This window comes from Hydra vulgaris, chromosome 11 (genome assembly GCF_038396675.1).
Source record: "Hydra vulgaris chromosome 11, alternate assembly HydraT2T_AEP".
In the NCBI taxonomy this organism is placed as follows: domain Eukaryota; kingdom Metazoa; phylum Cnidaria; class Hydrozoa; order Anthoathecata; family Hydridae; genus Hydra; species Hydra vulgaris.
The window spans coordinates 32,241,920-32,267,500 of record NC_088930.1 but is presented as its reverse complement, the minus strand read 5'-3'; the positions used below and the strand labels follow the sequence as shown (position 1 = coordinate 32,267,500).

At 28.1% G+C, this 25,581-nt stretch overlaps 1 protein-coding gene across 1 annotated transcript in view; it reads left to right on the top strand.

The window, feature by feature from the left end:
* Positions 1-25,581, top strand: part of LOC105846609 (uncharacterized) — a 133,045-nt gene that overhangs the window by 75,757 nt on the left and 31,707 nt on the right. The window contains exons 9-11 of the mRNA XM_065810787.1: positions 1,853-2,347; positions 13,142-13,405; positions 17,694-17,963. Of these exons, the coding sequence (XP_065666859.1) occupies positions 1,853-2,347; positions 13,142-13,405; positions 17,694-17,963 (1,029 nt within the window). The remainder of the gene's footprint in view (positions 1-1,852; positions 2,348-13,141; positions 13,406-17,693; positions 17,964-25,581) is intronic.

Sequence of the window (25,581 nt, the reverse complement as noted above, 5' to 3'; positions counted from 1 at the left end):
TGTCATAAGTTCTTCATAGTTTTCATCTTTTTCATCTGCTTTCTTGTTTCCTAAAAATTATCAAACTCAAGTTTGAAGGGTTTTCAAGAATTCTTCTCAAAACCCTAGAGGATTTCATCTTTCAAAGGATCATATATATGTGAAGCAGTAAACAAAAGTTTGCATATCTCAATTACATTCCTAGCTTGATGGCAATTACTTTAAGATCCCCTCAGATCTGTTACAATTGTTATTGTAAGTTAATAAAGTCAAAAAGAAGCTGCATTTTGTCATTTGTAAACATCTTCATTTTTGTTTCCCAAAAAATTATAAACAACATTCTTGGAGGATTTCCAGGAATTTATCTCAAAATCCCAGAGGATCTGATAAAATTGTTCATTTTTCAAAGGTTAGTATATCTGTGGGTATAAAATATAATAACATAATATTTTGTGTATACCAGTTGCATTTCCAGCATGATGCCAATTACTTTTAGCACAGATTGGATTGCAGTTAATAGATTCAAGAAGCTGTATGTTGACAAAAGGTCAGCATGTAGCTTTTTGATTGTTGTGGCGGTCAGGAAATAGTAAAGTTTTTGCACTTTTCTGCTACAGGTTCCACTGCTGTAATTGCCATAATTTCTGCTTTGTTTTAATTTAATTTTGTATGATCTTGTATCAGTCTACTAAATATATCTTAGGAATTGAGTCAGAATCTTGTGATGTTGAAGGTTCAGGTGCTTTAGCTCTAGCATGATCTGATTTTCATTTTCAGATTCCAGAGAATAGTCTGCTAACATATCAGAAATGAGGAATTATGCTTCATGAAACAAATGACAAATTGCTCTGTACTGTAGAGATGGCATCCTACAAATAACTGTCTGAGACATGATTAGTTGGCTCTCTCCATTATACAGAAACAGCTAAATGGATGGAATGATTTTTTCAATTGGTCTAGCTCCAGATATTAGAAGAACAAGTATTGCAATGTAAATGTAACACTCAGGTATAATCTTGGTCTTTAATCTTCCACCCAAAATAACAATGATAAGCCTCCCTCATCACTATAGTAAGAGAAGATTTCTGTGAGAAAATCTAGCTTCATCACACACATAACAAAGGCTATCAACATAAAATATATGTAATACTATAAAATTTGTTTGATTTCCTCTTAATAGAGGAAGATATTAAGTTAGTAAATGTGATAACTTAGCACAAATTATTTTAAATGTGATGACTTAGCAGGATATTGTTGTAAATGTGATGCTTCTTCTAGACTTAAAAAGAAGATCAAGCCAATATTTAATAAATAAGGCCATTTTTAAGTAAAATTAAATGTGTCTTAAAATCTAAAGCTAAACAAAGTTTTCAATGTCACAATCTTTTTCAGCATACAACAATTAATTATAGTTTGCTGATTTCATCACTGATACATTTTAATGCAAGATATTTGATTTTTACACTTGTATAAAGATTACACTTTCAAAATGATTTACTTACACCTTCGAATTAATTATAGTTTCCAGTCTCCAAATTTACTTATATAAGCAGGTTTGTTATAGACTTAGTTCTTAAAGATTGCTTACACAAGCAGATTTACTATTGTCTCTAGTCATAAAGATTACAAAAGCATAATTGAAAAATTTATTTTATATATAGAATTTTTATTTACACATTAGGTTTAAGTAAAATAATAAAATTGATTTTACCATTTAATTATTTAATCACACTTTTTGGACATTTATTATCTATTTTAATTTATCATTGATGCTTAACTTAAAAAATTTTTTAATAAATTTTAAAAGTGTTTGTTATTTTAATTTTTTTTGTGATCTTTTTTTAATGTTAGTGATGTGTTTTTATTATTTTAGTTCCAATTGTACCAGTGTATTTGGATTCGGTTATAACTTTTAATACTGACATGCGTTTGTTATTTAACCAGAACATACCAAATCATCCATTAACCTCTATATTTACATATAAAGTTAATTTGTTTTCAAATGTAGATGTTTCAAGTGTGAATTTTTCAATTGATAATTCTAATAATTGTAATGTTTATAATAATCTTACAATGAGTATCTATCTGCTTGTGTCTGAAGACGTTCTAATTAACAGTATAAATGAAGTGCAAAAGTTGTATGGTTATTCAATGTTGTATCTTTCAAACAAGCCATTTGTAGATTTTGTTTTGCGACAAGGATACAACAGTATTGATTTGGTGAATCTTTTTAATGATGCTAAAAACAATTATCATGGAGTTGTGAATTATATTAGTATTATTGTAATATCTAAAAACATATCACAAAATAATGTTTTATGTCTACTCAACCAAAATAATGCTTCATTGCTTATATCATTTGGAACAGGTTTGGTTTTTTTAACTATTTTTTAGATTTTGTTGATAAGATAATTTTATCTTAAAAATCTATGATAAAATTCTTTTTTACTATTTTACTAAAAGTTATCTTTTCTAAAAGTTTTTAGCTAGATCCAACAAATTCTAAAATTTTTTTTACATGTTATTTACCTCCTAAGACCGACAGAGCCACTACAATCGAGGAGGCTACTTTATTGTGGTTACAACCCTTTCTCAACACGCTAAACATGAACCCTGAAAAACAAGGCTAATGAGCGGAGAAACAAGTTCAGTGCGGTACAACTAGGGGAGATGGGCACTAGATTAAAGGTGGGCATTGAACTTGGAACTTCTTGTTCATGAAGTGAGTGGTCTATCACTGCACAACTACCACATAATTGTATATAGTTTTTATAAAGTATTTTTACATAATATCAGATGTTTACATTTTTTATTTATACATATATTTATGCATATATTTATACATATATTTATACACACATCTTTATATTAAAACATATATATTTTTTATTATACATGCATGTTTTAACATTTTTCATGTTACAATATGTTTATATGAAATATTTTTCTCTAATTGCTGTATTATCAAAATATAATAAATAATAATCTGATATTATTTTTTTTGACAAATATTTCTATTGGACCTCTATTATTCCAGTTAAAATCAGTTAAAATGTAAATAAATCAAATATAAAAACTTAAAATGATATAGAATTAAAAATGATGTTAAAGTCAAAAGTTTGACTTTTTTGACTTTTTTTTTGCTTTTTTCTGGTTACTATTAGGGATGATTTGGAGTTCAAATTTCATTCCTCCCTTATAAAACCAGTACATATCTAAATCTGCACCATTAACTACTCTTAAGACCTTAAACCCAAGACATTGACTCTTTTATTTTATTTGCTAAACAATTTCCTGATGTAGAAAGGAAAATATTGGTTTTGTGTCTGAAATTAAATGTTGACTAAAACATGTTATTATAATAGTTCTCCATATCTTATTTAAAATAAATAAAGATTTAAAATTTGAAACTATCAATCAGCTTTATGTTGAAATCCTGCTGATTTAAACTCCTCTAAATTTCTATTTTAAATTTAATTCTAAATTTATACATAAATATTTGTATTAAAATATTTTATTTTTTAATATTTTATACTATACATACATATTTTAACATTTTTACATGTTATTTTAATTTTTTTTTTAGTTTCAAAATATTTTTAAAATACTTTATTTTAGTTATAAAATAATAAAAAATATTTTTTCAATTGCTGCTAGGGATTGCAATCCCGTGCTTGATTTACGATCCCGGTATTTCGGGATTGAAGATGTTAAAATCCTGGGATCCCGGGATAATATATAATATGAGGTATTTGCTAAAAAACAGAATTTAATACTGCATTACTTTACTGAATAATCTATATCAAATAATTGGATATGTAAATAACATTTGAACATTTAAAGTGCATTTGACTAAAGTCACTAAACAATCAAAATTTCAAAGTAAATTTGTAAACATAAATTTTCTTAAATTTGGCTACCGATGTAGCAGCTCTAGCAACAAGCTACTTTGTAAAAAATAACAAAATAAGTTGTTTATTAATATTGAGTAACACAAACTAAAGAAAATCTTTATTTTATATTTATAAATAAATGGTAGCTAAATAATAAATGTAAAACAAAAAAACAATTCATATTAAATGCATATTTTATTTACAGACTTTCTTTTTTTGTCTGAAAATATGCTTGGAGGAATAGTAGAGCATCTAAGGTTTGGTCATTCAGCCTACTCCTTATTTTACTTCCCAAATACCTGGCTGCAGAAAATCCTCGCTCAGGTTCGATGCTTGTTGGTGGAATAGATAACAAATATTGGTATACTAATTCCAAATTATGCCCCCGGTTTCCACCATTTTCAAACAGATGTATTTCTTTCTTTATTATTGACATTAAATTTGAAGTTTGTGTTTCTGGTTTGATGGCTTTCATGCTTTGTGCAATTTGTTCTTGTAAGTTTCTCTTAAAGACAGGGAGGCTGGAACTTGTGATTCTTCTAACGACAGCCATTATATTTTCATCAACATCAATACTTGATTTTTCTAACTTATCATTTTTAAAAGCAGCTATTCTCTCAATAAGTTTATTTATCTGCTTCCTAATAAGGGTTTGAGGAGGAATTCCAAAAATTTTGCAGACATTTGTTTCATCATTCACAGCATCATATTTTGGGTTTTGAAGGTAATTTAAAACACCAGAAATTTCTTCACATCGTCTTTTTTCCATTTATGTTTTTATAGCTTGGAACATTTTATTAGCAAAGGGAGATTGTTTTTGAACAATCTGCTGGAATAAAAATATGAGTACTGCATCTGCAGTGCATAGATTAGCATCTCGTCTGCATAACGCATCTACTGCTAATTTAACAGGTGCAAGTACTTCTATTATTTCCGAAAGAACCACAAAATCACTTTTGTTTAAGGAAACTGGGTGATTTAAGTCAATTAAAGCTTTCTGTATACATGTTTTTAAAGCAAGGTAACACTCTAGCATCGATTTTGGATTGCAAAACAAGATGGAAGAGAGTTCCATCTTGTTTTGCAATCCAAAATGAGCGAAAGCTCGCTGCCTTTCTCTTCTTAGACATATTTTTGCAAGACTGCATCATTTTTTGTCAGGGATCATTTAAAAAGTACAACTACCTTACGGACTTTTTTCACTAGTTCATTGATATTTTGTTCATTGGTGAGTAAATCCACATTTGCTATCCCATTATTTGTTGGCAGAAGAAAGCCTAATCCCATTTCCTCGTCGATATTTTCTTCATCTTCGTGATCATCTGTTTCATCACAATATCTTGAGTCCTTCAATGGTGCTTTGGTGTCGGACATTGGCGTAGAACTTTTTTTATAAAGGACATCACAAACTGCAAGGTAAATTCCATGGACTAAACACAACTGGTGTTCAGCCTCAATAGTTTTTCCCACACAAACCATTACATTTGGACCATCCGTAACAATAGCAACAATGTCTGTATCAATATTAACATCATGCTCCTTTAGACGTGTTTTTAAAACATCAATACATTTCTCAGCATTCATAGACCCATATACATAAATAAGACCCAAATTCCAGTGTTTATTTGGGATATGTACCTTAATATTCATGTATCTTTTATTTGTTATAGAGGTCCATTCATCAAAGTTCCGAGAAAATCGTGTTCCCAAAGCTTTATATTGATAAATTTCTTTGGAAATCAACTGTTTAATATTTAAGCTGTAATTTACCACTATCCTTTTAATTGAGTTTGCTGACTTGGGCAAATTTTCGAAACCACTGGTAATCAGTAATTGCCTTAAATCTTTTGATGTTATAAATGCATTAAATGTTAGCCCATCTAAAGCTGTCATTCGAGCCAGTGTTTTGTCTAAGGTAGTTTTTTTTCGGATGCAATAACTCATTATTCTTCATTTTGTAGGAGGCTTCTTGTCGGTTCTGACGTCATTCAACTGTTGACTCGAACTAGATAAATTTTTGTCGACTGAAGTTACTTTCAAATTATGCTAATTTGATAAGTGCATATGAAGGCCTTTTGTAGAACCACCCAATGTTTTCAAAATAACACCACATTTAACACCAGATTTAAATATTTAAATACAATTTAAATATTTAAATACAATTTAAATATTTAAATACAATTTAAATATTTAAATACAATTTAAATATTTAAATACAATTTAAATATTTCAATACAATTTATATATTTAAATGTAATTTATTGCAAAATATATAATAAGTTTAACAAGTTATAAAAAAAAAAAAAGAATTTTTGAGTTTTATTAACTTATGTTGTTTGCATTGTTTATATTGTCATATATTTATGTGTATTTTACATTTTGTTGTGTATTTCTATGTTTTGTTTATACTGTCGTTTAATTTTGAGCATTGTTTATATTGACCTGTTCATATGGGTATTGTTTATATTGTCGTGCATTTTTTTTGTGGTGTTGTTGCTAATTATTTTTATTATTCTTGCGTTTCACATTTGTTGCTATTATTCAAGTGATTTCATATTTTTCGTCTCATCATAATATTTTAATATATCTTTTTGTTTTATTTTTTGATTTTTGTTGCCCTTCCGATCTTTAAACGTTGCATTATCTCATTCACTATCTCTCATATCAGCTCATTCACTTTTTCCTTTGTGTTTCTTTTGTTTTTCTTGCTTTTCTAATAGTTATTGTTCTTCTTTTTTTTATTATATTTTTGTTCACTATCTATATTATTACTTTTTGTTGTTTGTTTGTTTTTTGCTTTATTTGTTTATTTTATTAAGGTGTCACTCCAATGATAGTTTTTAACTATACAAATGACACCGAACCTAATTTTGTAAAATTATAAATAAATCTGTAATTTTTTCAATTTTATGGTTAAATAAATGGATAATAATATATCAGTATATATAAATAATAAAAAAAGCATATTTGTTGTTATATATAATAAAGTCAAAAATATATGTTTAAAATATATATATATATATATATATATATATATATATATATATATATATATATATATATATATATATTTATATATATATATATATATATATATATATATATATATATATAAGTGTGATAACAAAAAAAATTTTTTTATGAAATCAAAGAAAGTTTATGAGTAATCGAAGAATATAAATTGCATTTTTGATTTTTTTACAAAAAGTTCCCCCCCCCCCCCCCTTCTTCGGAAAAAAAAGTGAAAAAATAATTTTTTTTTTTAAAATGACATGTGTTTTTGCTTTATTCGAAAGAGTAATAGTAATAACTAAACAACTTTTATTAACAAATAAGATACAGAACAGCTAGCAATTTGTCCAAAATGTACAAGAAATGTTTATAAAATAGTTTTTGCTATGAACTTCAGGTTCAAAAATTCAATTTTTTCTTGATTTTGCATGAAGTACCTCCATCGGTTCTACAGCATGTTCAGCAATTTGGTTAGATCTGGGAATGTCAATTAAGTTTTGTAATGACGGTATGCCTGACATAGTTCATATAAGAACTTAAAATCATCTTGCCATCCAGGGTTCTTGCCTGTGTTAACATCATCTGTCACAACGTGGTGGTAATCAGTCTGAAGAGAGACATAGTTTCTGTTAATTTGTTAATGAAGGAATAGTTGAGTTCTGGTTTGGTTGTTGGCTCTTGATTAAGAAAATCCATGACATGCTTCAGAAGGGGGTTGAGCACATGGTGCTGACAGCCAATATATTGTGGCTTCTGAAAGCCTTTGCTCAAGACATCATCCTGTCTGAGCTTTACAATCCCATGCAAATGACTAGTATTTACTGCAGTCGTGTCACAAATTATCATGCGAATATTTTCCCAAGCATTTTATTCATCAATTAGCTGATGTAGTTCCTTGTGAATGGCTGCGGCAGAACCACTCTCACATTTAAGAATACCGAGTTTGATTTCGGTTGTCAAATTTTTCAGCAGAACGACTTGATATTCTACCCCTTGCATTCTTTTACCATCAAACTGGAGACAATAGGGATCTTTGCTTTGAAGTTTTTGAACTATTTTGGTTTTCATTTTCTGTCCTTCAGAGATTACTCGTTTCCAGACACCCGCCTGACTTTGAACCGGCACATCATGACCATGTTCAGCAATGGTTGCAAGAACGTCATGTGCTTTATGTGTAGAAATATTGTTTTTCAGTACTAGTAAACCCGCTGTTGTAGTGCTTGATCTTTGGTATTTCGGTTTGCATTCAGGAGAAGATGACGTGAAAGAAGAGGTTGGCGACTCGGGTGAAGAATCAGAGGTTTCAGAATCCGAAGATTCTGAGTCACTTTCATGTGTTTGTGTGGGTTGGGATTGAGAAGAGCTGGCTTGAGGTTGAGTTGTCGATAGTCAGATATGTTTTCTTGGGTGGATTGATTCCAAAGGGGCTTGTTTGACCATTGAATAATCAATCTTTCCTCCACTCTTAACTTGCCTCTGGTAGAGCTCTTTATTCTCCGTGCTTTTTCATTCTCCATTAATGTTAGTGACATCAAATAACTGAGAAAGTGTTGCAGTGAATTTATCAGACGGTTTTTTTTTGTTTTTGTCATATAGATCAATCAGACTATTGAGCTTCTTTCTGATGAGTGCGCTGGATAATTGTGGAAAGTCTAGAATTTCCCTCCAGAGCAATTCTATATCTGTAATCATAATTTTGATTCGATCCAGTCGCCGTTTTTTGCTGTTGAACAGAAAAGTGAAGTTTCCAAGAATTTGACAGTTTGTCGGCATCTATGTGAGATTGGATAGCTTTTCAACAGATGAAATACTTGGATCCCTTTTCTGTTTAGAAAAGGAGGGTAGATTCTTCATCCAAATATACCTGTTTGACTTTACACTGTTGCTGGAATTTCTATAAGACATTTTATTGACAATCTTGCACTGAAAACAAAAACATTCAAACGAGTTCACACTTCACACGGTATAGCTGGAATCAGAACAAAGATAATAAACAACATCTATTAACAAACTACTAAACTAACAACCATCTGTAAATGTTTTGTTTATAAACAAATGGAAACAGCTGACTGGAATGTGCTTAAAAGCAGTATAGAACGTCATACAAAAAGTCAGTGTGAAATTGAAACCGATAGTCAAAATGTGTGATGTGTGCACAAAAAAAATAAAAAGGTGGGGGAACTTTTTTCAATTTTTAAAAAAATTGATGTTGCTACTGTCATCTACCTACAATTGTTCCTCTAATGTAAAGGGTTTCAGTTTTCGTAACAAAAAATAATGATAATAGTTATTACCCTAATATATGTTTATAATATATATATATATACAGTGGTGTGAAAAATATTAAGACCACCAAGAAAAAAAGCTTTTTTTTTAGTTTATACCACTTTTTAGATTCTAAAAAAGTTGCAGCACTACTTTATTTTATTATAAACGTGCTGTGGGTGTGGCTGAGTATTGAAATTATTAATTTTAATTTTAATTTATTAACTTTTATTGTAGAGTTATGTGTTTTAGTAAACATTTGGTATATTTTGCCTTGTGAAATGTAAGTTGCAGACAAGTGAATATGTATGGTTCAAACGAACTATAAGTGATTTTTGTTAGATTATTGCTGTTGTTAGTGATACAGTTTAATATTTTTCTGATTTTAAATATGTGATTTTGATTATTTAAGCATTTTTTTTTGTCAGATTATATTATATTTTCAAAATATGGGTAAAGTTGCTGACCCTAGTCCCAGAAAGCGAGGCAAAGTTGAAGCATTATTAAAGTTGGAAACATTTTCACAACGGGAAATTGCCAAGAGATGTGGACTAAGTAAAACAGCAGTTTTTACCATCAAGAAACGATTGGACTTTGGTTTTACATCCTCTCCAAGACGTTCCACTTCAGGACGAAAACCAGTCATGACGCCACGTGCAAGAAGGGTTCTGCTTGCAAACGTTCGAAAAAACAGAAGAATGACCAGCAAGCAGCTCCAGGGTGTGCTGCAGGAGCACCAGATCAATGTCTCAACAAGTTGTGTTCGGAGATGGCTGATACAAGATGGATTTGTAGCACGTCGACCGCGCAAAAAACCGCTCTTGACCAATGCTCAACAAATGCGACGGCTGCAATGGGCCATGGATCACAAAGATTGGACCACAGAACAATGGAGAAAGGTATTTTACCCTTTACCATTTTTTATATAAGAGCTTACAATCATGTACTTTAAGTTGAAGCAAAATGTAACATATTTTTTCATATAATAATGATGTTTAATATCATTACCCACTAGTGCAATTGTTTTATGTATCGAACATTGTAGCAATGGCTATGTTTATTGCATGAATTCAAAATGAATTGAACATGTAACCAGTGATTACAGGATGTTAATCTAATGTAAGCTCAAGGCTTTTACAGTGTGTTTGTATTTTTAGGTTTGCTTTAGTGACGAGTCTATGTTCGAGATACTCGATGATAAATGTCAGTACGTGCGCCGTCGTTCTGGGGAAGAATTTCATCCGCAATGTCTGGTAAAGACCGTCAAGCATCCTACCTCAGTAATGATATGGTCAATGATAAGTTCCCATGGTGTAGGAGCCCTTAGAATTGTTGAAGGCAGAATGAATCAACATCAATACATCAACATATTAGAGAAAAGCCTTCTACCTCAACTTCCAATTCATTTTCCTGATGGTGATTTCATCTTCCAACAAGACGGTGCACCGTGTCATCGGGCACTCTCTGTTACAAACTTTTTGAATCGTAATAATGTTCCTATCCTACCATGGACTGGTAATTCACCTGATATGAACCCGATAGAAAACTTGTGGATGATAGTCAAAAAGAGAATTGCCGACAGAAAACCAACAACAAAAGTCGCATTGATTGAGGCGCTCATAGAGGTTTGGACACATGATCCAGAAATACAAGACATGTGTCCAAGACTGATTGATGGAATGCCTAAGAGGGTTGAAAAACTTATTGCAGCTAGAGGAGCATCCACAAAATACTGAACTATGCCCATTTTATGACATTGTGTGCGTGTCTTTAAAGGAAATATTCAAAAAATTTACTTTTTCAACAATGGTCTTAATAATTTTCACACCACTGTATATATATATATATATATATATATATATATATGTATATATATATATATATATATATATATATATATATATATATATATATATATATATATATATATATATATATATATATATATATATATATATATATATATATATATATATATATGTATATATATATATGTATATATATATATATATATATATATATGTATATATATATATATATATATATATATATATATATATATATATATATATATATATATATATATATATATGTATATATATATATATATATATATAAGAAATTTATTTAGCAGTTTTTGGTATAATAATTATTACAATTTTAATTTTTTAAAGTAACCAGGTATTTTGTATTACCTAAAGAAAAAAAAATCAAAGAAGATTTAACATTATTTGATTTAGCTCAAAAACAATTTTTTATAAATTCTATTTCATAGATCATCTATTTCATAGGTGTTTTCTTTTGTTTGTTTGTTTTCTTTTTTATTATTATTTTTTTGTTTTTAGTTTTATTATTAGGAGAGAAAGGCAGCTTCGAATATTTAAACTTTTTATTATAAAATAAATTTGTTTTTATTTTACAACTTTTTTCTTTCTGAACAATTGAAATTATCATTACGGAAAGAAACTGCTTAATTTGTATAAATTGTTTAAAATAAAGTTAGAACTTTTATTTAAGTTTTCAAATCTGCTTAACTTGGGGTAGCTTTGAATTTGCATGGGGCACTTTTGAAACACTTTACTGGTAAATAAAATATTTTTAAAACATAATTATTCTGTTTTGTTTCATACGTAATTTCATTACCACATACCATTCCTGTTTTAGAACTTTAATATTTGATTATAATTCTTTTAGTCAAACCAAAAATTGTTTATATTGTGGTAATTAAAAATATTTTTAAATATTTTTAATTACCACAATATAAACAAATTTTGCTGTCCCCTTCTCTATTAGAAAGAAATTTATCAAGAATCAAGAATATGTAAAAATTTTTGCCATTTAAAATATAATCCATTTAAGTCTTTGAAACTTCGTAAAGTTTTTTTTCAGTACTTTGGATCTTGAGACATAATTAAAAAATCTGAACACCGTGCTTTAATTATATTTGGATAATATCATAAAAAGTGTGCAAACATTGTTCATGCATATTTTTTATATTGTAGTTAATTTTTTTTTTTGTAAGTTTTTGTTTGGTGACATATTTGTTATATATCTTTGTTCATTTTAAGTGTTTTTAAAAAAAATTATTTTTTATTATTGTATGTATTGTTTGGGTGAAATAAAAATGTTTTAGGTTAGACTTAATGCTAATTTAAACTTAATTTAATATTATGACCTTATTTTATGTTTGTGAAAACTTATTTAAACTTTTAATTTAATTTGTGTCTTGCATTTTAAGGTATCACTTTTTTTATCACAATTTTTTGATATTTCCTACGAAGTTTTTTCTATAATTAGAGAGCAATTATATACTTAAAGTATTTTGAAAAGTTATGTCAACATGATCTAGCCAAATCACAAGTAGAGTCAGTAAAATCTTTGATTTATGCAACAAACACCAAACAAGTTTACATCTATCTCAGTTTATTAAAGAAGGATGGCAACAGAAATTTTCTGTTTATCTCTAAAATCTAAGCTCAAAGTGATACTCTTAATAACTTCTAGAGGGGTTATTAGAATAAAAGCTTAACTTTGTTACCATTATTCTATTACAATTTGTTAATTAATAATTATTTTATTACAATTTGTTTGAAATATTGTGTATTTAGAAAGCAGTTGTTGAATATATATTAGATTTATTTTTAAGAATAAAAAGTTTTAATGAAGAGAAATGTTTGGTGTTTGTATTTTGTTTTTCAAGTGTTTTGATATTATTAAGGACTTTGTTAAAAATAATATTAAAGATATTAAAAGTTTAAAAAAAAAAAAAAGGTATTAGAAGATATAAGATAACTATTTTTGTATGATTAAAGTTTATTAAACAGTTTTTAGTTTTATCATTATTAGATCTTATTTTTTTTTTGTAAAGTTTATTTTAAGCAAATATTTTAAATACTTTAAATACTTTACTTTAAATATTTCCAAGAGTTTTATCTGAATAATTATCATCAAAAAACTTTTTAGATATTTATTTATTTTAGATATCTTTTTAGATATAGTATTTCAAGGAGCAGTTTCTTTTCAATCTGCCAATGATAACAAGTATCTTCGTCTTAGAAGTATGGTTATTAGACTTGACAATTTTTCACCAACAGATTATGCTGGTGATAGATCATTTTATGTCCATCAAAAGGATTCATATCTTTCAATACAGTCAGCACATCCTGCTTACCTTTTATATTTTATTGGAAAGTATGGCGATAATTTCAAAATATTGCAAAATGTAAATGTTCTAGCTTTTACTCTTGTTGTAATTGGTAAGTTTATACTATATAATTTTTAATGGGATATGATTGATATGAATTAACAAAAAAACTTTTTCTGCATAAATTTTTTAAACTTACATTTAACTTTTAAATAATGCAATAGGTATCATCTAAATGAAACAGTTGACTCTTCTCTTATTTAACTCTATACCTTTAGTGCATAGTTTATAATTTCCAAAAATGGAAATTTTTGACAACTCATTTGTCAGGTTCAACTCTTTTATCAGTATTTATAAATAAGAAGATTAAAAATTATGTTCAAAAAGTTTTTGAAAATTATTAAAGGAATTGTTTGTAAAATATCAGTATCAACTTTTGGCTGTTGTTGGTTCAGTGTTTATTTTAGTTAATTAAGTTACTTAGTTAAACTAATTAGTTAATATTAATTTAAATTAGTGTAGTTTATTCTGAAATAAATAGTATCTGATACATTAGTATTTTTTTATAGGAAGCAAAAATAATGTTAACTCCATGTTTCTGCTATGATATTCACAATGATAAATATATTAAAGATCTTTTCTTGGAAAGTTAACAAAATAAAGTAGAAAAAAATGCAAATTTTTCAGCTACCCCTTATAAAATATAAGAATGAAAATCAATGAAACATGAAAAAATTAAAACTTTGAACTCTCAACTCTAAACAGTTCAATAGAATTGTGGCCTTGAAATTTAGGCTGAAAATTCCTTATTTAGTCTTGCATTTTCCATTCTAGATTTTGTAGCTTCTATTTTCCATTCTAGATTTTGTAGCTTGTAAGTTTTTCATATATGGTTTTAGTTCTAGTGAAAGAAAATGACTAAAAATTAAGTTATTTTTAAGGTGTTAAATTTAAAAATGAAAAAATAAAATTTTCAAATTTGAAATTTGATTCAAAAGTTTTGATAAATTTTTATTTTAAATAGTCAAATGTTTGACTATTTAAAATAAAAATTTATGTTCCAGAGTTTGAGTTTTATTTTCTTGTTAAAAAAGAGATAATATATGAGATAAATTAATAACAAATCAGCTAAATATTTATATTTGTAGTTTAATTGGTTAAGCATAAAAAAATATAGTCCTGTACTTTGCAAGAAATAATTTTACATGGAAATGTAATTTGAATAACAATACATTAGAAGTATAATTTATTGTCATCTACCTACAATTAGATTTTCATAAGCGAATTTTCTTTAGCGATAATGCGCACTTCTGGTTGAATGGTTACGTCAACAAACAAAACTGCCGCATTTGAAGTGAAGATAATCCTCAAGTGTATGTCAAAACACCGTTACATCCAGAAAAAATGACTGTTTGGTGCGCTTTATGGGCTGGTGGAATCATTGGTCCGTACTTCTTCAAAAATGATGATGGTCAGAACGTTACAGTCAATGGTGATAGGTATAGAGCCATGATTACAAACTTTTTCATTCCTGAATTGAACAACCATGATGTCCAGGAGCTGTGGTTTCAACAAGACGGCGCAACATGTCACACAGCTCGTGCCACAATCGATTTATTGAAAGACACGTTTGGTGACCGCCTAATTTCACGTTTTGGACCTGTGAATTGGCCTCCAAGATCTTGTGATTTAACACCGCTAGACTACTTTCTGTGGGGCTATGTAAAGTCATTGGTCTATGCGGATAAGCCACAAACGCTTGACCATTTGGAAGACAACATTCGCCGTGTTATTGCCGATATACGGCCACAAATGTTGGAAAAAGTCATCGAAAATTGGGCGTCCAGATTGGACTACATCCAAGCCAGCCGTGGCGGTCATATGCCAGAAATTATATTTAAAATAAAAATGCCACAAGATTTTTCTAATAAAAAAAAATTCTTGTCAATCGAATAATCCATCGTTGTTTTATTGCAATTTAAAGTTCTATACCTTTAAAAAAAACACCCTTTATATACATATATATATATATTAGATTAATAATAAAATTACTACAATTAAATTTGAAATATAACTTGGAGGTTTACGCTTTATGCGATCATCAGATGTTACAAAAAACCATAACAACAACAAAATTATATACAAAAATACAATACAGTGTTTGCTTAGATGACCTTAAAGTTGCAGATAACAAATTTATTTTCATGGCGACATTTGATTTAGTTCATTTTATTTGTTCAATAGTTTCAAAGATGACATAATAATATATGGTGTTATTTGGTTAAACAAAGGTTACACAGCTTTCCTCCAAGTTTAAATGATTCTGTCCTATCAATAATCTTCTACGAAAGAATAGGATTTGAAAGTCCCTTTTTTTTTATTTTCAAGATATGTTTAGAAAGTTCTGTAGTATTAGCTTTACTTTTGTATTGAAAGGAGTTTTTATATTTGTACCAGCGGTCTTTAAAGGTGTAACAAATATTATCCTGGTATCCTGGCCAGAATCACATTGGATAATATGAATGCCTAAACTTTTTCATAAAATAATCATTCTCCTTAATGAATTTAGAAATCATGCAGTAAAGTTTATTGTATTTGCACAATAGGTTGTTCCATTAATAGTGGTTGATATCAAAAATCATTGGGATGTTAGTTTTGCATTAGCTCCTTTATTTTAAAAGTGAGGTACACAAGCATTATCTTCAGATTGATTTTTAACAGTATTTAAACATTGACTCAGCAGACAGCATTTGACTTGTAGAAGTTTTCTGCTTCTTCCTTCAATTACAACACTGTCTTGAAATAAAAAAGTGTAGTTTTTTGCAAAATCAGAAGAATTATAATACAAATTTAGTCTATATTAGATGCTTCAGATACCTTAATAGTGATTAAATAAATGTGAATTAATTTTCTTAGATTTTAACACAGAAGTTATAGGAGCTTCAGTGTTCATAAATGATAGATCTGTTGTTCAACTTTTGACCATTTTGATCACTTTTATCACTTTAAAACCACCTGCAACAGTTTAACATTCTTATGTTTATTGTAACTAGTATTGTTATTTTTAAAAATTTATTTATAAAAGTTATTTTAAAAGTAAATTGTATTACATGTATTATGTAAATTTTTAAGATTTTGCAAGTGCATTTAATCCTTTTTATTAATATTTTAAAATTGATCATTTGTTTTAAAACAGTTTGCGGAAGTTTTATAGAAGAAAACATGGTTTTTAAACTGTCAGTTTTCATCATCTTTAATAAGGGGTTAAGTTAAAGAAATGCAAGTAAATCAATGCTAAAAGTATCACATTTTTAATATTTTCAGTTCTAATTTTATTAATCTAAATTTTAAAAAAATTTTAAATTTATTTTTATTCAGAAATTTAAAATATTTAAATTGCATATGGTTAACCATAAAGACTATTATTATGGTTTATAATCAATTTTTGAATATTGATAAAATTAAATTTTTTTTTTTAAGATTATTTACCTTGCCAAGGCCCAAGGGGGTCCACTACAGTTGAGGAGGCTACTCTTTTTTTTTTGTTGTGTTTTTCATTTTTTTCATTTTTTTTAGTTGTTATTTGTGGTGCAACCCTCTCTCAACCCTTTAACTCCGAAACACGAACCTTGCCGAGCAAGGCCGCTGCGCGGAGAAACTAAGTTGAAAAATGCAGTTCATGCACACTCTTTGAAGTCTGATAATTTGCTAGAATTTAATTAAACAAAAAGTTAAATTATTAAATTTAAAAATTAAATATTTATAACCTAAAATTCCAGCCATGATCTGTCTCATTACATCATCAGTATTAATAGACTTTATTGTTGTTGTCTTGAATGTTTTTTATAATCAACTTTTTTATAATCAACCTGCTGTTTTCTTGAATATTTTTTATAAAATAACTTTATAATAAACGTTGTTTTCTCAAATGTTTTTTATAATCAACTTGTTTTGCTGCTGCACTGAAAACAAGTTGATTATAATATTTATAACTTAAAATTTCAGCCATGTTCTCATTTTGGTAATGAGAGAAAAATTCTGTAATGAGAGAAAAAATTTAAATAGGAAAAAATTTTTTTAAAAAGATTTATAGTAAAATAGTATATAATAACGTCAATATTAAGAGGTTCTGTTGTTTTTGTTTTTTGAATATTTTTAAAAGTAAAAAAGAATTTGGAAAAAACAAAAAAGCCAATTACTTAAAGAAAGATTAACGAAAAATATATTTATTACAATTTACAGTCAATCTATTTTCAAATTTTAAAAAGTTTGAACTATAAAATTAGCTCTGATGACAAGATTTGTTTGATTTGTGTACTATTTTTTATTACAACTTATTTGTTATGCCCTTTTTTTATTTTTTGCCTAGAATTGTTATATTTTTGAATATATAATTAAAGGTTTGGTGGTTAAAAACATTGTAAGCATCAACAGATATTCAGTCAATGTTACCATAAGCTCTTTCATTCAAGTTCAGAATTTAAATACAGATTTTGTAATTAAATGCAAAGATCCAAATGATGTAATCAATTTATATCCTGTTACAAACTATGTAGCTGTTGTATCTTCACTACAAGGTTACACTTTGTACAAATTTTCTGCAGGTGTGAAAAATGAATTTGGTTTTTATGTGTATGGGCAAGTGCTTTTTTATCAAACTGATGAAGATGGTAAGATTTTATTTATACATAAGTACATAGGTACATACATTGAAAATAGCGAATGTACAAATAAAAAAAAAAAAAAAAAACAAGTTTTAGTTCTATATATAATATTTATTTCTTAATATTAATTTTAAAAGAAACAATATCTGACCTGATCTAAATTTTTTTTAACAGAAGTTGGTCACCATTATAATCAATGAAAAAACAAAAAAAATGGAGAAAACCAATTTATATATGAAAACTAACAAAAAGAAAAATATATATATCTATTACTCATGTTAGACACAAATTGTTTTCACATTGAATCATGAAAATGTGCTTTGCACTTTTTACACTGAGTTACTTTTTCCTGTTTACTTGGTATGCTTGCATCTTCTGCCTTTTTTTCATTTTGTTTTTTGTCAATTGCTCGAACTTTCTCTATTGCTTTGCTTTCAGTTTAAGCTTCTCCTTTAATTTTTTTAATGTTTCTTTTAGATTTGTGGATATGCTTATCAGAGTCATTTCTTTGTTGCAATGTTTTTATTTCAGATCTAAATTAATTTTAATTGAAATGTGTGTTTTGTTATAATATTCAACTGAAATATTTGACATTAGTGTTGAAACATTTGATGAATGCTGTGCAGTCAACGATATAGTCAATTGCTGATTGTCGATGATTGTGGTGCTCTTGTGGTGAATCTTCAAATGTTTCTGATATATAAACATGAAGATGGGAGAGGGTTCCAAAAGTGCGGGTAAAAAAGCTAGACAAATAAAAGTTTTTGGAGCATGCAGGGACAGATACAGTAAAAGAATGAGACTTTGATGAATGACTAGTCAAGCGAGAATGAGTTTTTTATGATGGAACTAGAGATGATAGCTCTTTTGAGCAGCGCCATGATATTATTTACAGCGACTTTACAGTGATGGGAAAGAGGCTCAAGCTAAGCAGATAGAGCGGATTCAACTATGTTTACAATGTATCTTTGGATCTTGTCTAGAAAAGAAAGAGCATCATTATAAGAACCGGCCCAAATATGACAACAATGTTCCATACAGGGACGAATAAGAGATTTGTAGAGGTAGAATGGAATCAGGAGAGAGAAAATGGCGAGCACAATAAAGAGAAGCAACCTTAGCAGATGTATATATGGTTTCCATAAAAAGTCAGTATTAAATGGTATTCCAAAAAAACGTAAAGAAGAGGACTCAGTGAGAGGGTTGCCATTCATCATTATAGGAATGTCGACAGTACTGTGATAGTTGTTTGCAGTAAATAACTGAGCTTTGTTGGAGTTAAGATTTACTAGCCACTATGAGCCCCAATCTGTTACAGAATTGATATCAGATTCAAGATCGGCTGCCTGTTCTAAGCAATTGAAAAGAGAAGACTTATTGTCAAGACAGGAGTGTAAAGTTGAGTCATCAGCAAAAAGAGCTACTTTAAATGTAAGTTTGTCAGGAAGATCATTAATGTAGATAAGAAACAAAATAGGACCAAGGATAGAACCTTGAGGTACCCCAGAAGTTACTGGAAATAAAGAAGAGTGTTGACCTTCAAGGATAACTTCAATAAAGCGGTTAGAAAGAAATAATTTGATTATCTCAAAAACTTTCCCAGATACACTATATGAAACAAACTTATGAAGAAGACCAACATGCTAAACTTTGTCGAAAGTCTTTGATATGTCAAGAACAATAGCCCAAGCCTCTCTGCCTCCATCTAATGCACAATAAAATCTTTCAATCACAGCAGTTATTAAGTCAGCAGCAGTAAAGTGAGAGGATCGAAAACCGTATTGATTACCTGACAGCAAGTTGTTTGACTCAAGATGGGATGTGAGAAATTTGTTTATCAAAGACTCAAAGACTTTGCTAATAACAGAAAGAAGACTGATTGGACAATAATAGGAGGGTTCAGAATGTTCACTGGAGTTTTTGAAAATTGGAACAACAGATGACATTTTCCAGCAGGCAGAAAAACAAGACTCAGTCAAGCACTTATTAAATAATTTTAGAGAAAATTGAAGAGAGTTCTGGAGAACAATTTTGTAAGACTGTGACAGGAATGTTGTCTGGACCACAAGCCGTTGAAGAGTTTAATTGAGATATGACATTAGTAACAGAAGCTGGAGTGATTTGAATGTCTAACAATGGGTTAATCTTTTTGATTGGAATGGAAGGAAGAGAATGGCCATAAGATTTGAGAGTTGAATTAGATTAAAAGTTCTTTGCAAATAGTTCAGACTTATTCTTGGGAGAGGTAATAAGATTGGTCCCATGAATGAGAGATGGAATGTTGGACCTTCCTTTGTTAACAACGCTGTTGAAGATTTTCTTAAAGTTTCTAGAGCCTAATTTCTGAGATAAGATACAAGATTTAGTGAACTGAGAATAATGAAGCTTAGCATCTGACATTACCTTTTTTACATTGATTTCTTGCAATAATAAATAGTTGTTTGTTCTCAAAAGAGTTGTTCTTTTGAAAAAGATGAAAAAAATGATTATGATTAGATATAGCAGCTGCACAAGGAGGGTGAAAACTATAGAGTAGAATGAGGCTTGACTTGGAACCAATGAGAAGGAATAAAATCATCCATTCCTGCCTGAATCTAGGAGGTTATTTAGGAGGCACATTTTTCAGCTGAGAGGGAAAAGACATCAGCCCAAGGACCGTCACAAAGAAAATCACAAAAAGAGTCCCAGTCAGCCTTAGGTTAGTAGTAAATATTGCAATGATAGGGTGAGTCAGAAAATGAAGTACGATATGATAGGTTTAAAGAGTTTAAAGAATGAACATTTGACATTTTTGAATAAATGCTCTTGTTTTGTGTTTTTCCTATAATATTGAACAATAGAAATTATATTGGCCTGTGTCAAACCATAACCTCAATTGCTAAAACATTGAATTAAATGAATCAATAACTTTTCAGTTTTAACTGATAAAGCTGTTGGCTTTCTGCTTCCATATTGAACTGAGTTTTTACTTTTATTTCTGTCAATCGATATTGATTTTGGTATATTGAACTTGAATGAACACTTTCTTAATGATATTCCTTGCTTTTGATAAAGTTTTAAAGCATTTTCAACAACTTCTTCGTTGTTGTTGTTTGGCATTTTGTTGGCAGTGATGGTTTTTTATTTTTTATATCAGTTTGCAGGAGCTAAGGTTAGTATTAGTATGTTAAAAGAGAGAAACTGTGTTCTTTTTAAAGAAATAAAAGGGGATTTAAAGAGGATGTAGTATCACAGATCATTATTTTTTTGTTACTGACAGAAGTAAACACATATTGGTTACTTTTTGCAACAAATAATCAATTATTATTAATAACTATCAAAGGACTTAAGAAGAATATGTTCTTTTTTAGTTTTAAATAACTTCCTTATTTTACAACATAATAAAGTATAAATATTACCATTTGATTCAGAATAAAAAACCGTATTTTTAAAAATTTATAACTAGTTTATTTTTTAAAATTTAGGAAGTTTAATATTTTTAAATTTTAGGAAATTTTTTAAATTAGCTATAAAACTTTAAAAAGTTTTAATGGTTTTTTTTAAATTGATGCAACAAAAAACTCTTTTACCATCACAAAAATGTCATCAAACAAAAATATTTTTTTACATTTTCTGAAGATGTAATCCTACTCTCTATTGATCTGCTTTTAGGTTATGGTTAAACTTTTAGGTATATTCTTGAAATTTTTTGTTTATATAAAGTTTAAATAAAAGTGACCAACTTAAAATAGTGACCAAAAATAAACTATGTGCACTGCAAGGTTTTCACTGGAATAGCAATTAAGCAACTTTACATGCCTTTGTTGTTTATTTTCTAAAAGATAAAGAGCTTGTTAGTTAAAGTTACTGTGTTATACCAGATCATCTGAAACACAGAACAGATGCTGTTCATTGGTTTATCAATATTGTTATTATAAACTTAAACAATTAGAGATAATTAAACACCTTAGCTATTTCAGTGAAAGAGCCGCATCAAAATACAAAAATTGTTTTGCTAATGAAAATGTTTCATTAGGACAAGCACCATAAATAATAGAAAAAATTTAAATACTCCAAAATAGAATCAGGATCTTTATGTTAAATTTATGAAAATGTCTTAATTATGTATAGAAAAAGAACAGAGAAAAATAAAATTAATAAATTTAAAACTTAAAAGAGTAGCAACAAAATCAATTTGTTGTTGCCTCTGGATGCTTGTATGAGTAGTAGCGAAGGTCTTCATTGAGTGCAAGCTTCATAGTAGAGGATGCAACATTCATTTCACGTGACAAAGCCCGAATTCCAATGCCAGGGTTCTTCAACACATGTCCCTGCAGACTTGCGAGGAATTCTGCTGTACGAACGCAATCAGACCGTCTGCTAGGGATCTTTCTTCTTACTACATCCTCATAGTCACCATTGCAAGTCTCTAGTTCATACCTGATTGTTTTTACTGTGTTCAGCGAGCATTAGGCAGCAGTCATAATATCCTTATTTTGATGGCCGGCACGAATCATCATGATGCAAGTTATTCTCTTCCATGATTCAGGTGGGTTCCAGTCATCCATCCTTTCTGACATCTTGTATATGAATGAAGAAGGGTTCAAACTTTTAAATGACCTCTAGTGTGTATTAATACCTCTAATCTACAAAAAAATATAATCAATTATAAATATGTCAAATTTATATATATATATATATTTATATATATATTTATATATATATATATATATATATATATATATATATATATATATATATATATATATATATATATATATCTATATATATAAAAAGTAAAAGATAGTCAAACCAATAAACAAAAGCAAATTTTTTTTTCTCAAAATATTTGCTATTAAAAATATTTTTTAATTTCCAAAAAATACATTAATACAAAGTATTTTTATATTTATGTAAATAATTAAACTTTTAGCACTAGAGGCCTTTCAAAGAATCATCAGCAGTGCTATTTTAGTAATGTTGCAAGATTTTTGTATTAAAAACAAAAATAATTTAAATTCCATATTGTTGCTATGAGTAACTATTGTGATGGATTAAATTCTAATAATACACAAGAATTATCAATTAAAAGTATCATGTTTTTGTTGTGCATATGCTTTTCATATGACAACAACATATGTATATGTGTTATGTATATATATAAATATATATATATATATATATATATATATATATATATATATATATATATATATATATATATGTATATATGTATGCAGGCCTTGTTACAAGATTTTGCTGCATAACGAAAGCGCATAACGCATTTCAAAGTAACTCAACTCAGCAAATATATTTTGTTAGAAGTTATATGCAGTAGAAGTTATATATTGTTAGAAGTTATATTGCGTCACTAGCGTATTTTCAAGTACCGCATTGTAATTTAAGTTATTTTATTAACGCGTTAAAAATCATACAAACAGTTTTTTTTTTCTCACTATAACAAAAGTTACAAATAAAATCTAAGTTCCTATTTGAAAAAGTCATTTTTATTATTTTTTTCAAATATGAGCTAAATTTTATTTTGGAAAAAATATTTTTTTCATAAAACGTAAAATAATATTTGTTTATTTTCTTATAATTTTACAGTTGGTTATTGGTCATTTTATTAACTGTTAATAAATTTTTTCTTATTTATTTTGTGAACTCTTTTTAATAATGTTTTTAAACAATAAAGAGTTTCTTTTTATTATTTATTAGTTACCGATAACATATTTGTGATCATAATTTATTTTCATAAATTAAACGAACGTCATTAAAACTTTATGTTATTGAATTAACAATAAACAAAATATCTTATTAATAAAATATTTACATCAAAATAAATTGTGCATTTTTTATCCTATTCTGACAAAAAATAATTTTTATATTTAAAAGGAATTTATATATTCAATTCCTTAAGATAAAACTTAAAACACTTTATTTTTTTTAACTAATTTTTAACAACAAAAAAAATTATTAAACAAACTGTTTCTTTAACAAAAATTCTATTAGTTTACAATTGCGGTTAAATGCTTTTACTTACGACTTTATTTCTTCTGAAGAATTGTCACGTTAACAACATCAAAAGATAATTTGAATATTCTAAAAGATAAAAGTTTTTGCGTAGCGCAAAACTGCGCTACGCAAAAACTTTTTTTTCTTGTTTTAGGGGTTGATTAACAACAGCAAGACGAAAAAAGCCCCCTAAAACTTAAGGTAGAAACCATTTAAGTCTAATATTCTGATAAATACCATTGCATTATTAGTACCATTGCATTTTTTTAAACACTGAATATACTTCTTGTATTTATTCTTCTTCTGTCTGTCTCTGCATTCAAGCAAAAATCATTTGTATAGAAGAGTTCTTATCATTAACTGACTCAAAACCTTTTAGACAGAACTTTCCATTTGTTAAAAAAAAACTTTAACAAAAGAAGGAAGTCTTTTTTTATATTTTCTCTTTTCTTTTATTACTTACCAACTTCTGCATTCCATCAACGCATTTCTTTATGATTGAGGACCCTTTGTTCTTCTGCATACTTTATCAGATAATTTAAGTAATCTTTTTTGTCAGATGATTTCTACCTTCGCTTGAATGCGATTTTCAAAATGCTTAACTACTTCATGTTCTTTCAATTTCAAGGTTTTGCACAGATTTTCTAATAAAATCATATGACAAATAACTAGATTGTGCTGTGTAATGTAAGCTTCATGTTGTATTTGTGCTTCATGTTCATCTTATGCTATACTTACTCATATATTCTATATTTTTATATTCTATATTTTTTTTTTAGTAAGTTACCTTCTGTTGATTTTTTTTAAAGCACCTATTACAGACTAATACCACATTAAAGTTCTAAAAACATTTCAATGTTTTTTAGACCCTTGCCTACCATTTTCTCTTTTAAAACTTTATCTGTGACTGTAGCAACATGCCTATTTATGTCTCTTTCCAACTTTCCATAAGCTAGTTTTAGTACCATCATTCTTTTATTGCTTGTTTACTCTAAACTACATAATTTATTCATTCTTCTTCTACTAAAATACCTGCGCCAGACACTCTTTCTTTGAATTCAACTCAAAAGAATTTGATCAGCAATAATTGTATCAAATAATATCTGCCATTTAAAAAATCTTTTTGCTGTTTCCTTGCATTAAACCTACATTGACTGATCATCCCACTAACACTCTTATCTGCTTTATATATACTTACTATTTACCTGCATTATATTTACCTCTATATCTGCTTTATATAGTTCAATCTGCAGATTTTTATATAAAATCATCACTAGGAAGATTATAATCCAAGGTTAATGAGCTTCTCCTGCCTTTACCACACCATACTGAGATTTATTTTAAAGTTTTTTATTATATAAGTATGCAGTCTGATATCATTCTGATTTATAGAGCCGTGAGGACTTAGTTGCATTTATCGACTGAGTTTGGGTTTAAGCAAAAATAAATTTTTTTCCTGTTTAGTTTTTTTCTTAAGTTTCTGAACAAACCGCATAAAAAGTCAGCATTTTCGCTATAGTAGATATTGTAGCAACCTATTTCAGTATGATAACGTGAATGTTTATCTAATGGTGCTTTCATATAGTAAATATTAAACTATGTAAGATTTAAATGTTTCTGTTTTTTTAAT